Source organism: Ammospiza caudacuta, chromosome 6 (genome assembly GCF_027887145.1).
Source record: "Ammospiza caudacuta isolate bAmmCau1 chromosome 6, bAmmCau1.pri, whole genome shotgun sequence".
Lineage (NCBI taxonomy): Eukaryota > Metazoa > Chordata > Aves > Passeriformes > Passerellidae > Ammospiza > Ammospiza caudacuta.
This window is the reverse complement of record NC_080598.1, coordinates 28,612,516-28,627,732: the sequence shown is the minus strand read 5'-3', so window position 1 is coordinate 28,627,732 and position 15,217 is coordinate 28,612,516. Positions and strand designations below refer to the sequence as shown.

At 38.8% G+C, this 15,217-nt stretch overlaps 1 protein-coding gene across 1 annotated transcript in view; it reads left to right on the top strand.

Moving 5' to 3' along the window:
• INO80 (INO80 complex ATPase subunit) overlaps positions 1 to 15,217 on the top strand; it is a 61,358-nt gene that overhangs the window by 27,111 nt on the left and 19,030 nt on the right. The window contains exons 23-27 of the mRNA XM_058806273.1: positions 645 to 712; positions 1,827 to 1,920; positions 3,021 to 3,198; positions 8,050 to 8,190; positions 13,070 to 13,295. Of these exons, the coding sequence (XP_058662256.1) occupies positions 645 to 712; positions 1,827 to 1,920; positions 3,021 to 3,198; positions 8,050 to 8,190; positions 13,070 to 13,295 (707 nt within the window). The remainder of the gene's footprint in view (positions 1 to 644; positions 713 to 1,826; positions 1,921 to 3,020; positions 3,199 to 8,049; positions 8,191 to 13,069; positions 13,296 to 15,217) is intronic.

The window sequence follows — 15,217 nt, the reverse complement described above, 5'->3', positions numbered from 1 at the left end:
GCTGTTAAACATCTGATATAGGTGCTCTTTCTTGGTGGAATTCTAATCACAGAATATCCCTTTGATTGTGTAAGAAAGCCAGGAAAAGGAATTTAGAGTTGTTGCTGATGATGTGTAGTAGAATTGAGCTTCAAGAGATCCTTGAAATAACAAAAAGCCCCACCTGATTTCCCTTTAGTGAGTTTTCTCATGCAAGGAAACTTTCAGTATCTGTCTGTTGCAACATGGTATAACATGAGCATCTGCTAGTGCCTTGACAGCTTTTAATGCTCACCTTGGATGAGGAGAATCTGCCCAAGTGCAGTTTGCTATTTTCTCCAACCATGCCAGTTCTTGATTTTGTCTGCATTCAGTTACGAGAAGTGCTGAGGGAAGAGACAAGAGAGATGTGTATGAAGACAAGACCAGCTTTTCTAGAAACATACAGTGCAGTTCCAACGCAACAATGGTGTGTCTCAGTGTCAAATAAACAGCAGTGCATGTGGACTGATGGCACTTTCCTTCTACTGCTGTCCAGTTCCAGATATTCAGAGCACTAAAATACTTACCACAGTATTTTATGAGGAAGTGATTGTGTGATTGAACATGTTATGTGTTAGCACCTTCTTATTGATGTTGTTTGGTTTTGTTCCTTTAATTTTCAGGTGGTTACGGGTTTTACTTTCACCATTTGCACCAGACCACATCCAGCAGTCTCTCTTCCACAGGAAGGGTAGGTTTTCAGTCTTGGGAAGCAAGTTGGATTTTAATATGCCTTCTTCTTCAGGGGGAAGGACTGAGAGGCCAGATTAATTAGTTCTCTGAGATAATATGATAAGAACTTACTCGAATTTTGTTTGTGTTTGTACGTACATTTAATTTGCTCAGAGAGGAAACAATGGAAAGCAGCTGGAATAATCTGTTGGATAACTTGTCATTTAGCTACTGCTAAATCCTAGTGCAGTATCCTAATTCAGTCTGTCTTGTTTTAACTTGCTTCAATAGATTAGTGCTGCCTTTTTAATCTAATGTGAATTTTTCATAGATTTAATTCTAAGAAATCTTGGATTCATTTCAGTACTTTCTGTGTTGTTATCTTAAACTGCCAACTTACTTTCAACTAGAAACTAGATGAGATGCAAGTGACCCAGAATCTATCAATGAGCAAAAAAAGAAAAGGTGCTGATATTGGCAGATACAACTTATTATAGATGATTGGGTATTTTTCCTACAAGACCTAATTAGATCATTCAGCTACTGAGATGGGAAAATCTTCAGAAGTATAAAGCAGGAGAGATACTGGCTGCATTACTATGCTGAAATCTGTTAGTGTGGACCTCTTCAGCTGGTAATGGGGCTATGCAGTGCACAGGGGTGGGCCTGCAAGGCTTTTCCCTACCAATGCCTGCAGCTCCTTCTAACCCATTTGACTTCCTGGGTGAGAGGGAGCGTGTGAGACAGGCATCCTGAGGTATGCATGTTATGGAAGATATTTGTTCAAATTTGCAAATATTCACACTGCCTGTTGATTCTTAATAAGTGAAACAAATGTCCACTGCACTTGGGCCTAGCATGTATTTCTCTTTCTTGGTAAGAGCCCTTCTCTTGCCCACACTGCGAAATGAACTGGAGCATGGAGTCTGGCAACAGAGATTCAAACCGAACTTTCTAAAATATCTACGTTAAGTATTTCTAAGATATGTAGGTTAAATTAAGATCTCCTGTTTACTCACCTAGATTTGTCATGTGTCATAGAATGGGTATCCTAAATGGATGAAGTAAATTTAGTTTTCAGCTGTGAGTGTCTGTGAAATGTGTTGGCCTAACTTCAGTATTTCTGTGACCAGGCATCAATGAAGAAAGCTGTTTTTCTTTCCTCCGGTTTATTGATGTCTCTCCAGCAGAAATGGCTAACCTTATGAATCAGGGACACTTAGCCAGGTGAGGACAACTTTTTTTTCTCTCTTTTAGTAATTACAGGAAAAGTACAGATGATGTCAGTTATTCCTCTCTAAACCTGCATGCGTTTTCTGTGCCTCCTAATATTATCATTTCTCTATCATTATCTAATACTAGAACAGCTTCTAGAGTGTTCCTCCAGGTGTTGGGCACCATTATGCAATGCAGTTTTTATGCCCTGTCACAAGAAATCCTGTGTTACAAAGAGTTGACATTGTAAATACACAGGGTGGTCAAAGGGCAAAAGGAGAGTTTGCTTCAGGTCATGCTGCAGGTTACTGGTGTTATCAAGCACAAAATCCAGACTTTAGGAGGCCACTTCAGTGCAGTTCTTACCAGTTGCACTTCATGTTTTAAACACATGTGGAATAAGCTTGTGCTGTGGTAGTTGTTCTTCACCCCTGAGCCATACTTTCCACATGTCTTGTTATTAATATGGAATGTCATTCTGAGGTCTAGGCTTTGAACTGTGGATTTATATTATCTTGAAAGAGAGGTGATCTTTTAAGTTATAGTGTAGTCTGAAAGGACTCTGAGTCAGGTTAATAGGGACTGTAATAAATTTTAGACTGAAAGTAAATCTTTATTATTAAATAGAGATGTTCCACTTCAGGGCTTTTTAAGTGTAATATTATTTTTTTGTTCTGGTTATTTTGAATTACTGTTTCTTGACTGCACCTCAGTAACATAATTCAGATTTCTCTTGATGTGTCTCAGTGGTATTTGTGATAAATTGTGCATTCATTACACATGTTGGTATGAATAATTTATATGTAATTTACAGAAAAGTCAATGCAATTTTAAATAGTAATGGCTAAGTGGGGCTTCACCATTTTCTATTAAGTGCTTCAAAGTATATCCTGATTTAATCACTTAGATTGAGTTAAACCACCTTAGAAAAAATTGAAATAGGAAAAATTTTGAAGATGTCTAGCAGAAATTATTTTCTTTAAGGCAGGATGCTGTAAGTCTGATATTCTGACAAAAACTGCATTTCTATCAAAAAAAGGTGTGCTGTAAATATATTCAAGCCTTTCTTTCACAAAGCAGTGAATAAATGCATCTCCTCTGGTTTTTTTCAGATGGTTAGCTCTTTTCCTGTCTCTGAAAGCATCCTACAGGCTCCATCACATGCGCTCCTGGATGGAGACTGAAGAGGACAAAGAGCAGGGGTCATGTTTTCTGAGGAACAGGGATTTCTTGCTTGATGTAAATTTCCCACTGTCTTTCCCTAACTTGCACAGCTGCACTTTGCTGCAGGTAAGCAAAATTTCTGTGATCTGGGGACAGTAGCAAATCCTCGAAGAGTGAGAAATGATGAAAACCATTCTGTCCTTATGAAACAGGGAAAACAGACTTGATAACGGGATGATGATACTGTCTGCTTTTTTAGATACAGTTAAGAGGCTTTAGAGTGCGGAACAGAAAAATAGTTTAACCCATCTCCTTCACATGTGGCATTACATTTCAAAACTTGCTATAATGAATAAATCAGTTGACTTAGAAAACTTCAAAATATTACTGGAGCACCATAAGTAGATAAAGGAGCAGCAGAACTAAACTCATTATTTGTTAGGGATAGACTCTATATGTAAGCTTAGGAGTTTCATAATGTTTTTTTATATGCAAAATTGTCATTTTCTGGCTGAAACTGCTCTTCTCTTGTCCAATTCAATACATTGTTGCAGTAGCTGGGGAAAACAGAGACCAGCCTGACAGTATAGCTGGTGAACGAGCATTTTCAGTGCTGTATTTCTACTCTGAAATTTGCTTCTGCTACTGTCTGGTACATCCATATGTATTCAAATTACTGTGTAATGCAAGATCATTTTGTTAGTCTTTGGCCTAGGATATGTGTGAAGATTTTGCCTTTTTATGACTAAATTGCAGTTGATTTCCTGAGTTAGATTAAGGCTCCATTGATTCAGTTCACTGGGAAAATAAGTTCACAGAAGTGCTAACATGGAGTCAGGAAAACATCTTGGGCAGTTAGCAGATATGCTGTAAAAAAAAAAAATCATTTCTGAAACAGTGAGATTGTGCCAAATTTCTCAAGGGAATATTGCTTCTGCTCATGAGTCTGGAAGGGGAAAGGAGATAGCCAGAATTCAATTGAATATTGTGTAGAGGAAGTTGAAATTGAAGACGCATAAGCAGTAGGAAACCAACCTTGGACTTGGTGTCATGTTTTGCAGCGTTGACAGCAAAGCCAACAAAATGAGTTCTCCTAGTTATCAAACAAAGAGCCAGCCAAGTGAATGTGTGCCTGTTAACTCTGGGTGTGCTGGTATTTCAGTAGTCTGTGTTTCCATGTCTAGCTTGGTAAAATCTCTATGCTATATGAATTTGCTTTCAGTTAGTTTTTCTGAGATTACAGTCTGCTCTTTCTATAGTGCCTGCAGTGCTTATCTCTGAGACTGTAGTGTAGCTCTGTCCTCTTGTTTGCACGGTTAAGGAGAATTTGTGTGTTGGCAGTAAAGAAGATGGTATCAGAATTGAGAAGGTAGCATTCGTTTTTACATATGTAGAACAAGTCCTTACATAGCCCTTGGTTTGGTGTGTATGAATATCAAAATGAAAATCATTAGATTTTCTGAAGGACAGAAGATGGATTAAGATTTTAGACTTTAAATGTAAAATGTGGAATATGCATGTGTAAGTTTAATATTAATGATTAAATTTATAGGATAGGCTACAGACCCACCTATACCACAGTCTAGCAAGGATTAAACATTACTTTGGTTTCTCCAGATAATTTCTATTCTTTGAGGATGGCAGTACTTGTGTCCTAAGGGTTCCCAGGGCTGTTGGCTGTATGTAACTAATGACTGTTGCAACTAATAAGTTCAGTACAGAAAAAAGCCAGCTGAGGAGCAGAGTTCATCAGTGGGTACAATACAGTGCATTTGTGATAACCCCAGTAAATCTAAAGGAAGAATAGCCCTGCAGTTATGACAGATACTTTAAAGCTGTTTTCCAGCCTTCCTGTTAGACAAATTACCACCTGAAGTCAATTTAAAATAAGCTATATTTACAGAATTTTATTTGCAGAGCTTTTGTTTAGAACACCCTAAAAAAAAGGAAAGGGTGGTTGGGGAGTGCAAAACCTAAAGGAGAGTTGAAAATCAAGCTTCCCTTTACGTGCTTGTCATTTAGCACTGCACATTATTGTGAGTGAAATGAACTAACTTTTTCCTTAGCCCAGACTGGAGAAGCTTTCAGTGTAACATTCCCCAAGGCTTCCTCTTGGGCTTCATAAGATAGTAACATGTAGGGAATGAGAAGGGTGAGAAAAGAGGAAAAAGGAAATGGTAAAATCTGGAAAGGTTTTTCTTAACTGCTCAGATCAGCATTTCCGATGTAAGAGACAAAGTATGAAAATAAGTCAATAAAAAAAGAGACACATTTATTTTTAATGGATATTTCTGAAATTGAAGTAGCATCTGTCTAAAGATACATTTAATCATGTAAATGCAGAAATTGCTAGCAGAGTGTGAGGTCTCTTGATTGCCCCTGCTCAACACCTCCACATGATATGTATTCATTTGTATGCATTGAATTAAATTAATATAAAATCTGCTCTGTTTACATGAACCCTTCCCTCCTTTCCTTTTGTAATTTTATTTCTATTAAAAAATGTAGGAGTGTTAATGGGCTTAAGATGTTGGTAGCAACCACCCATATTTATGTGCAGCTCTATTTGCAATATAGGAGACCCTCTTTCAACTTATTTTGGAGTGCATAGTTGTACATTTGGGGCTTTTAGCAGTCTTCCTCTTTGATTTTTTGCTTTGTTGTTCCAAAGTATGTGAGCCATTTCAGAGCTGTGGCTGTGTACAGTCCTGCAGTTTTACCCAGTCTTTTCCATGTATGTGGTTGATGGGAAGCTGATGGCTTTCCACTGTCCCTGTTATATCTGGTGACTGCTCCATTCATGAATACTTAACAGCTGCATATGTCAGAATTCAGAGGGATGTTTCTTATATGACCTGCTCATAGTTTGTACACAGGAATCTAGCACTCAAAGCAGATTAATGCCCAGGTACAAATATTTTTCTCTTATTTTGAGTACCTTCTTGACGCTTTATTTGTTTCCTCCTAGGTACTTAAATTCATCTTAAATGGGTCTTTGATATTGTTTTCCAAAAGAGAATTAAGTAACAAACTTGCATAGGTTTGGAATTACAGTTTGTTAACTTCCTCTCTATCCATTTCTTGTATTCTGACTTTCCAGGAAATAATTACCAAATGCCTCTGTTGACCAGGGTCACAATCAGCATGTCTGCTTGCTGTCATAAGACTTACTGGAAAGCTCTTGTGACTGCCTGCAATGATGATTCTTCTTCATAAAATCAGCTGTACTCCCAGTGTGGTGTCCAGGGGTGGGGAAGAGAGAGGCTTTGAGCTAAAGCAGTTCATTCTTTCCCCTCTGACTCTTGCTGTCCTTTCTTTACTCTCAGCTCTGGAACCCTATGTCTGCTGATGCAGGCATACCCCAATACATCTGGTATGAGCCAACTGCAGAAAACCTTGTATTTTCATGGCTGTTGAATTTTTTGTTTCCTCAGATTAGCCGAGCAAATAGCAGTAGCCAAAGAGGCTTCTGGAGAGGAGACAAAATTAGCATAGGAAGTGGCACAAATATGGGAAAGGACTTGCCCTTTTTAGCAGCAGAGTTGGTGCTCTGTTGCCACTGTTTGTGTTCTCAGACGAGTAAGCCAGCATTCATATCCATTGTCCACAGGCATGTATTTCCAGCCCTGTGATTCCCACACTGTTGTTTCAGCACGTGGCCAGTTTTACCAGGTGGTGAAGCATGTCACAATACTCACTTGGAGCAGAGGGGCAAGGGTTTGTTTTCGTCTTGATCAGCATCTTAATGAATACAGACAGCTAGGCCAACAAGAAGGGGCTCTGTGAGGACCGGAGAAAACATGTGAAGCAGTTGTTGCTTAAGCCAGCATTACTGATTAAGAATTGTCAGCTGAGTAAGAGCCTGTTTTTGGGATCACTTCACATTATCCAGTGTGGGCCAAGCTTTGACCTGTACTTTTTAGCTCTGCTGAGTGTCATTGCAAGACTATTGTCAGCTTTCAGCTCTCAGCTTTCATATATAGAAGAGGAAATGTTCAGTCAGAGTATGAACTTTATTTTTGCCAGCTCCAGCCCATGAGTCTCGCTGGCAGCAGCTGAAGGATGTGCTTAGGGGCTAGGGTTGAGTGCAGGTAGTGCTGCCATGTAGGTACAGTCAGACCGTTCTCCTCTCTTGTCAGCAGGTTCCAAATGATATGTGCTTGCCATCTGCATTCTTGCCCAGTGAATGGAAATGAAAGGGCCCAGAATGCATTATCCATAATAGACTCCTGCTGTGGGTGTTTTCTAGCATTTTTTGATACATAGAAATGCATATATCTAATGTATGACATGCTGTACAAGGTGTCTGCTTCTATCATGTATCTGGATGTTTGCAACTTCAAATACTGGGATTTCATAAAATTGGTAGGCTCTGTAAAGTAAAAGTAGCATGCCATTAATTTTGGTGCATTAGGAACTGGGGCAGAAAAACAGCAAAACTTGAGATCCCATTTACCTTTTACTTAAGTGAATGTAAGTGCTGGAATTGCCATTTACCACATCCTGTGATGCTATGGCAGGGAGAGGTATGCCTCTTAATGCTTCTAAAATTATTGCTAGTTTCCTATTGTGTGCAGAATAATGCTCTCTGCAAAATTCAGTTTTAACTCAGAATAGATAAATGAATAGCTAGAAAACACCCTGATCAGACTTACTAGAATATTCCTGGACTGCCTTCATTAGAAAAGCTAGGGTCAAAAGTTCAAAGGCAGAAAAACTTGTTTCTGGTTCCAGCTGAGCATCAAGACAAGTGTTGATATGATCTATTCTGACTGCAAACATTTCTGGATTTGATTGTTCTGATAATTACACAAAGATTCTTCATGTATTCTCCACAGAAGATGTGTAGAGTTTTCTTTATTCAAAGAGAAATACATATGGAATGTGCTTTGTCTGTACTCCTCATGAGTGGATACAAGGTTTGAGAGTAGTATTTCTTCATAGATATTAACTTCTTCATTTTAATTTTGTTTTCAGAACCTTGTGTTCAGCAGCCACTGCAAAGCAGTTACTGGCTATTCAGATCATGTCATATATAGAAGGAGATCAGCTACCTCATGTGTACGATGCTGCCAGGTGACTGAGCTACCGTCCTTCCTGTGCATAGCCAGTCCACGGGTAAGTCCCAGTTAAGTTGTAAATTATGTATTTTCTATTGTGTTTTAAGCCCTGGTAGAACTGTGTCTTAGGAACACAATGATATATTACTTTCTTTTGGTTGGGTAAAATTGTTGTGAGGATATCCTTTTGCTACAGTATTCAATAGTGGTTTTTCGTAGGGGAAGTGACTGTAATGTGTACTGAGGGGAAAAGGAAAGTTGTAAGATGCACCCAACAGGAGCTGTTCTAAGATTTCACTTTCTCTCCTAATACCTAAAGCAATTATGGAAGAGATATTAAAGTAAAATATTACTTGATAATCCAAGGGGGAGGTGTAGGTGTCATCACCGCAGAATGAGGTGATTGTTTGGTCAACTCAGATGACAAAAGAGAGCTGGGAAGCAATGATTTTTTGAAAAGGGTGTTTGTTTTCTCTCTTACACTCCAGAGAGGAATCACCAAATTGCAGTATATGAGGATTGTTGAAGTTGGCATTTTCTAGGTCTTTTGGATGTTTAGTGCTACTGCATGGGGTTCTCTGTCATCTGTTAAATTAATTTTGAAATTCTTTTGGTGGAAGTTTCCTGGCTGACACAAGAGACCTTCATTAGGTCTATGGCTATTGCATTCCATGTTGCTGGATCTTGACAAAACTGGACAAAATACAATTTTATTACCAGACCATCCAGATGTTATATTCTTAGTCACTGTTGAAGTTATTGCTGTAGGCCTCATAAAATGATGTGCAGTTATACTTTTACATTTGGAGAAGGGTGGATGGCAAGCTGGACCTCACACAAGCAAGCTCATTACCTATCTGCTGCTGCTCAAGCTGAATTTATCTGTGTCAGCAGCTCAAGGGCTGGGAATCCAGCTGAACTGCTCAAAGTCACATGTCAGCTCTCTGTTAAAATGTACGGCCTTACTGGAGAACAAGAGGTTATTCTTAGAGTAAATTGTGAAAGCCACTTCACCCTCAGATTCCTTTGATTTATCCCTCTTTTTTGTACCTAAATTTGCATCATGGATGAAGAATATGTTGAATTGCTCCCCTACAGCTGAAAGGGCGGAGAGGGACTTAGAAGGCTACAAATTAAGGGAAAGGTGAAAAGAAATTGTATCTGAGTTTATTCTAGTGAAAAAAAGTTATTTGTTTTGGTTTGGCTGGTGTACAAAAATGATTAAGTGTAGACATGGCTTTTTGTTTTAGGAGCACAAAGATTTAATTTTATGCCTGTTAGAAACTTTTGGAAAGAGTGTAGAAGACCTGAAAGAGAGGAAGGAGCACATATGTTCCCAGAAGCTACAGTCTTCTGTTGTTGTTTGATCCGTGATGAATTTTGGGAAGTTAACAGAGCAAATGATAGAAATAGGAGTGTATGTTTATGTAGCAGCTGGGGGAGGGAGTAAGTCTTCTTTCTATGCAGGCAGTTTTTGTGAGTACAGACAGGTGTCAATCATAAAAAACATAACTTGGAGGATGGATCTTGCATTGTCATTAAGAAGCTAATTAAATAAATTTTTAATAATACTGTTTGGTTTAATTGCAATAGATTTCTTACAGACTGGAATACTGTGTGAAGCCATTTTGGTCATCTCACACTGTCAGAAAGGTGAACTTTGCATGAAGATAAATGCAGGAAGCATTTTACAATTGCCTTAGCTAAACTAACTGGTTTAATTTAGGGTGGAAATGCATTCATACATCTCTATCACTGTATTTTTGATGTATTTCTGAACCATGACTCTTACAATCAATCAGTTTGACAATAATGTGTTGACAGAAGAGGATTTAATACTGAAGACTAATCTACCTTTTGTTATTAGTAAAACTAGAAAAACAAACCTGTGGGGAGAAAAATTTGAAAAAATGCGCCATGTGAAAATAAAGAGAAGAGTGAACAAACTTGTGAACAAACTTGAATGAAAGACTTTGTTTTGTTCATTTCAGAAAAGTCTTGTTTTCACTTGTAAGGGCATGCAAAAGATACAGGACTCTACCCTAGAAATATCTGCGGCATTCTAAAAAAAAGGAGCTGATGGTAAAGGTAGTCTGGGGTCCTCAGAGGTCAATCAGTTTTGCCTGGGATATGTAGGAAGAGTAGTTCTTGTTAGTGTAGAAATAGCACTGAGGCACACAGTGTTTGTGTCAAGATTGTCTCCTACCAATTCTTCCTTAGGTTGAGGTGTTACTGAAACATGGCTTGTAGCATCTTCTGACTTTGTTTGTCTTGTAGAAATCCTGTGTACAAATCTGTGTATTCTTTCCAGAAGATAGGATATGTTTATGTGTCAGAAGTTAGTCTGCTCTGTTTTGTGTATAGTGGCTGCCTGTCCTAGGGGTGGAAAATCTAGGTCTTGAAAATCAATATGGCAGGTTGTTTGTGCTTGAAAAGAGTATTTGTTCCAGTCTGTCTGGTGTAGAAATGTGAACTGAAATGTGATGGTGCATAGTAAACAACTTAAACAAACTAAGTTTGTACCATCATTTGTGATGTACAGTGTTTTTAGCAGTGTTCTTAGCAGTTCAATATTTTGAACATTTTGTATTTTGGAAGAGGTTTTGCCCTTTTTCGCAAAGGTCAAAGATATGCTTTGACTGCAGGTGGCAGCACAGGATAGCAGCAACTCTAAGAGTACCTTTTAGGTAGAGGAAATGTGTTCAGTCTTAATACACCCTGTTTCACTTTGCAGTGTTTTGTGTGGCTATGTGTAAGACTCATAGACAGGTATTAAAATAGCTCTTGTCATCTTGAAAAACAGTGGCTTTACCATTATTGCAAAGATTGTGTATGCTTTTTTGTTGTTGGTTGGTTTTTTTTAAGTGCTATAACTGTGCTCAATAATCTGTTTAAACAATTGTTTGGCCCTTGTAAACAGAAGTCTCTATGAGATTTATTTTTTCCTATGAGAACTCCTGTGAAACTGGTCTGGGCCACAGCTAGGAAACCTTGCTTAATACCTGTTACTTTTGAGTTAGCTGACAAATGTGCAGAGATGTACAGCCAATATCTAAGATACCAGGCAGTCCTGAGGTATGGGTTGCTCTCTTTACCTTACAGTTCTAAAGTGCAGTGTTTTAAACTGGTAATAATTAAACTATCTATTGGTTGTTATTTAGACAAGCTGTTAAAATATTTCATTTGCATAATACAATGTTGTATATGTTACTCTCAATATAGCAATTTTATCACACCAGAGTAAACTGGAAGAAAAATTTAAACTCCCTTCAAATATACAAGCTTTTCATCTGCCATACAAAGATGGTTCTTTTATTGTGTCCCATTGTCCCACTCAGATGTCCCATTGTCCCACTAATCTCAGTTCTGCAGGAAGTCCACTGCTTACTGTTCACCATTAAAACCTATAAGCCTCCTGTACTGTTTCTTCCCATGCAGCCCCACTTGCCTCTTTTAAATGTGAAAACTCTCACAAGCTTCATTTTCTCTGTTGCTCATTTGTTACATTGCTTTTCACAGTCCTGGAGGGAATGTCATTTTGCACGCTGTTAGGATTCATGACAATGTTTTTAACTTACATGACTGTAAGTGGGGGATTTTTCATTGTACTTCTGAAATAAAAGCAACAATGACTTCTAAATTAATGATACATTTACTTCTTACATTGGTGAAGAAATTGTCACAGCATTTCAAACCTCTCTGTTACTAGCCTGTATTGCAAGGTTGTCTTAATAGTAAAATTTGTTTTCATTTCTATGTCAGTTTATAACACATTATTAAGTCTTTAGATAGTATGTAAAAGTGTCTACTAGCTTTCTTTTGTAAACTTGGTTATAAATAGATTTTATAAACACCCCAGAATGTTTTCCCAAAACAGATTTACATTCAAAAAATGTAGAAAGAAGTTGGTAATCTGTTGGTTTTTGTTTGTTTTTTTTTTTAATTTTGTGCTAGACAGTGAATTGGTTTGCATTTATATTTGCATGAAAGTGTTGTAATTGTGTTTACTTTGGATCATGGTATTTAACTCCTGGTGAAGTATCTGAAGTTAAATCCAGCAGAGCCATCCATCCTGCTGTGTACCATGGCTCAGTTTCACTTTTGGTTGTTGTCCTGTTGTGGTAAGGGAGAGATATGAGAAAGCTGCAGATTTTACAAAATCCAGCCTTTTCTGCTGGAACAGAGTTTTTCTTGAGCACCTTGCAGCCATTGGCATTCAGCTGTTTGGCTCACCACCTTCCACTCTGTACAGATTTGGGTGGATGGGGCAGAAAAGGGGGAGTTACACTGAGGGAGCTGTTCCAGAACAGCTCACATGGCATGAAATCACACTTCCTGTGTTTGCAACACTGGTCTGTCCAGCTGGCTTGTATAAACTGAAACAGGTAAGAGGGCATAGGATTCATAGAATGCCATAAGAAAAAGAGCACTATTTCTGTGCCCACTTCATTCAAAGCAACTGTAAAGCTCAAGAAATATGCTGTTCCTTTTTTCCTCATTTCTAATCTATGAATTGCCCTAATTTTGAATTATCACATGAATTTTTGTTAAGGACAACATGTGTAATTTCTGCTAATGAGATAAATACTTTATTGTGAAGGGTGGAATTAAAAAGAAATAAATCTTGGCAAAAGGAGAGGTAGAGCAAGGATATTACTCCTATAGTTTTGCTATCAGTTGTATAGCAGTTGGCAGAAGGCATAGTTTATCAAAAGGCAGGTTTTCTGTGCCTGGTTGTTCATATGGTGTTTTTTGTGGTGTGGAGAGATGTTGCATCTTTGCTTGGTTTAAGCCCAACCAAAGATTGTTTTCTGTTTCTACATTTCATAATTACTTGACTTCTAAAATTTGATCCCGTGGTAAGGTACTTGAACTGGGGGTTTGGGGACAGGGAGAAATGTGAACAGGAATATTGATTATTATTATTTTACCTGTAGGTAACAGCTGTGCCACTGGAGTTCTACTGCAATGACCGAAGTGCAGAATACGAGCGCAGGGCGCTAAGGGAAGGAGGAAGTCTGGAAGCAAAGCAGTGTGTACTCCATGGATCCCCTGAGCTTGCAGCTGACTGGCTCAAGCAGTGCTCCCAGTTCTTCCCAGAGCATCCAGGAGGGCTCTTAGGGATCAGGCCTCAGAACGGCTGGTCTTTTATCAGGATACCAGGTAAGTTTGGAGGTTGCAGTGGAATGGAGATGAGATAAATAAGGACATCTGTTATTTGGTGGTAGTTTATGCTTGGCTGTGGGCTTTTTGAAGGATTAGGGATGGCTGTGTGTTTGTTTTTTCTTCTGAGTGAAAGTTAACCTGGTATCTTAAAGTACACCATGATTTTGCATCCTCTGGCTGAAGTAAATCTTCAGTGGATACTGAAAACAGCTAACACAGGTTTTTCTAATGCTTACAAGCCTCTCTTTGCATGTCAGTCCTCCAAATGACTATAAAAAGGTAGACTTACTTACTAGAGCACAATCTGCTCTCACAACCAAGTACTGTTTTGAGATTGGAGATAGGAAGATTGCATGAAAAGTTAAGAGACGTACCTTGCCTCCTAAGGTGTTGGAAGAGCTTCAAATTGTTGTAGAAGATCTTTTATTGGTCTGCCTGGTGAAAAGGGTAGAATTAAATTTAGCAGTCTACCATGAGAAGGATAGGTTTGAGGACTAAGTTCAGAGGAAATCAGTCTGGAAAATAAGGCATGAGGGACTTACTGAATTTCCATTGAAATAAAGACTTACTCATATTTCCTTGTAAAGTGGGAAAAAGGTACCAGTAAAATAAATGCACTGTTTTTTCTTAGAATTAGACTAAAGTAACCCAAGATCTCATAGGGTTTGCCAGTACTGTGGTGGCTTTCATGGGCCAGATATGCTCTAGCTGTCAGAGGATGGTCCTGAGCAACAAGCAGAGTTCTGCAGAAAGTACTAGAGGTCTGACAGATAGCCAAGAGGAAAAACAGCTTACACTTCCAGATGCAAAGTTATTCCCAGACCCTTTTGGGTTAAGGATGTTTGGCAGGGGAAGTTAGTACAGTAAAAGGAAAGTGGCCTTTTGCTTGCTACAGGCCGGTTTAAGAATGTATTTTCTTAAGTGTTTGGAGTCATTTGAAGCACATGCACATTTCTATGTAAAAAATGGAGAAACCAATTTTCATGAGCTTGCACTGGATTAATACTCAGTCATAGCTGATGATTTTATAATTTCTTCAGCAATTCTCTTAATTGTTTGCTGGTTATTTGGAAAAAGAAAATGAATCTCTGTAGCAGAAAAGTGGGAAGTATTGAAGAGATAAATTAAGATAGAGGACATGGATAGAGAAATGGAGAAAAGTAGCCAATGCAGAAAAGAGACAGGGCTGCATTCTCTTGAAAGACTTCCATTTTAAGCTGGGCACTTTGTTATCAGCAAAAAATTTTAGAGGAATAAAGGTAGGGTACAAGAAGCTTTCAGAAGTGAAAGGATAGGTGCAAGGTTGGGCAAATTGTTGTCAAAGCACAACAGAATTTGGTTGAGAAGGAGGTTGGGATGAGTGTGTTACATAAAGCTGGCTTAATTTAGGAAGTGTTGGACCTAGAAGTGGGGTAAAAAAGTAGTTTTGTTTTAATTAAGTGGAAAGTAGCATTCAAACCTAAACTTACTCTAAGAGGAGAGAGCACGCACCGCAACAGGACAGCTGTGTTCATAGGTGCAGAAGCAGGCACAGTGACTTACAGAAAGTGAGTGATGTGAAGGAGCCGTTTGCAAGGCTAAAGTAGCAAATGTCAAATGGAACAGTGAAGGTCTGTGGCAAATAGGTGACAAGAAGAAAGGGGACACCTCTCTCTCCTAAACCCTGATCTGTCCTCTCCCAGACTCTGCATTCACAGTACCCTGGCAGCAGGCTCAGCTGTGATCACTGTGGGAATCTCTTGAGGTTTTTCCTGTTCTTTGAAAGAAAAATGGTCCTGGATTAAATGGCAGGAAGTGTCTGAGTCCTTTTAGTATCGATAAAAAGCACCGGCCTCGCTGGCTGTTTACTGTGAGAGCCAGCTAGCTCCTCACTGACCCCATTGTGCCGGCAGGAGGGGAACCAGGGGTGTCAACTGGAA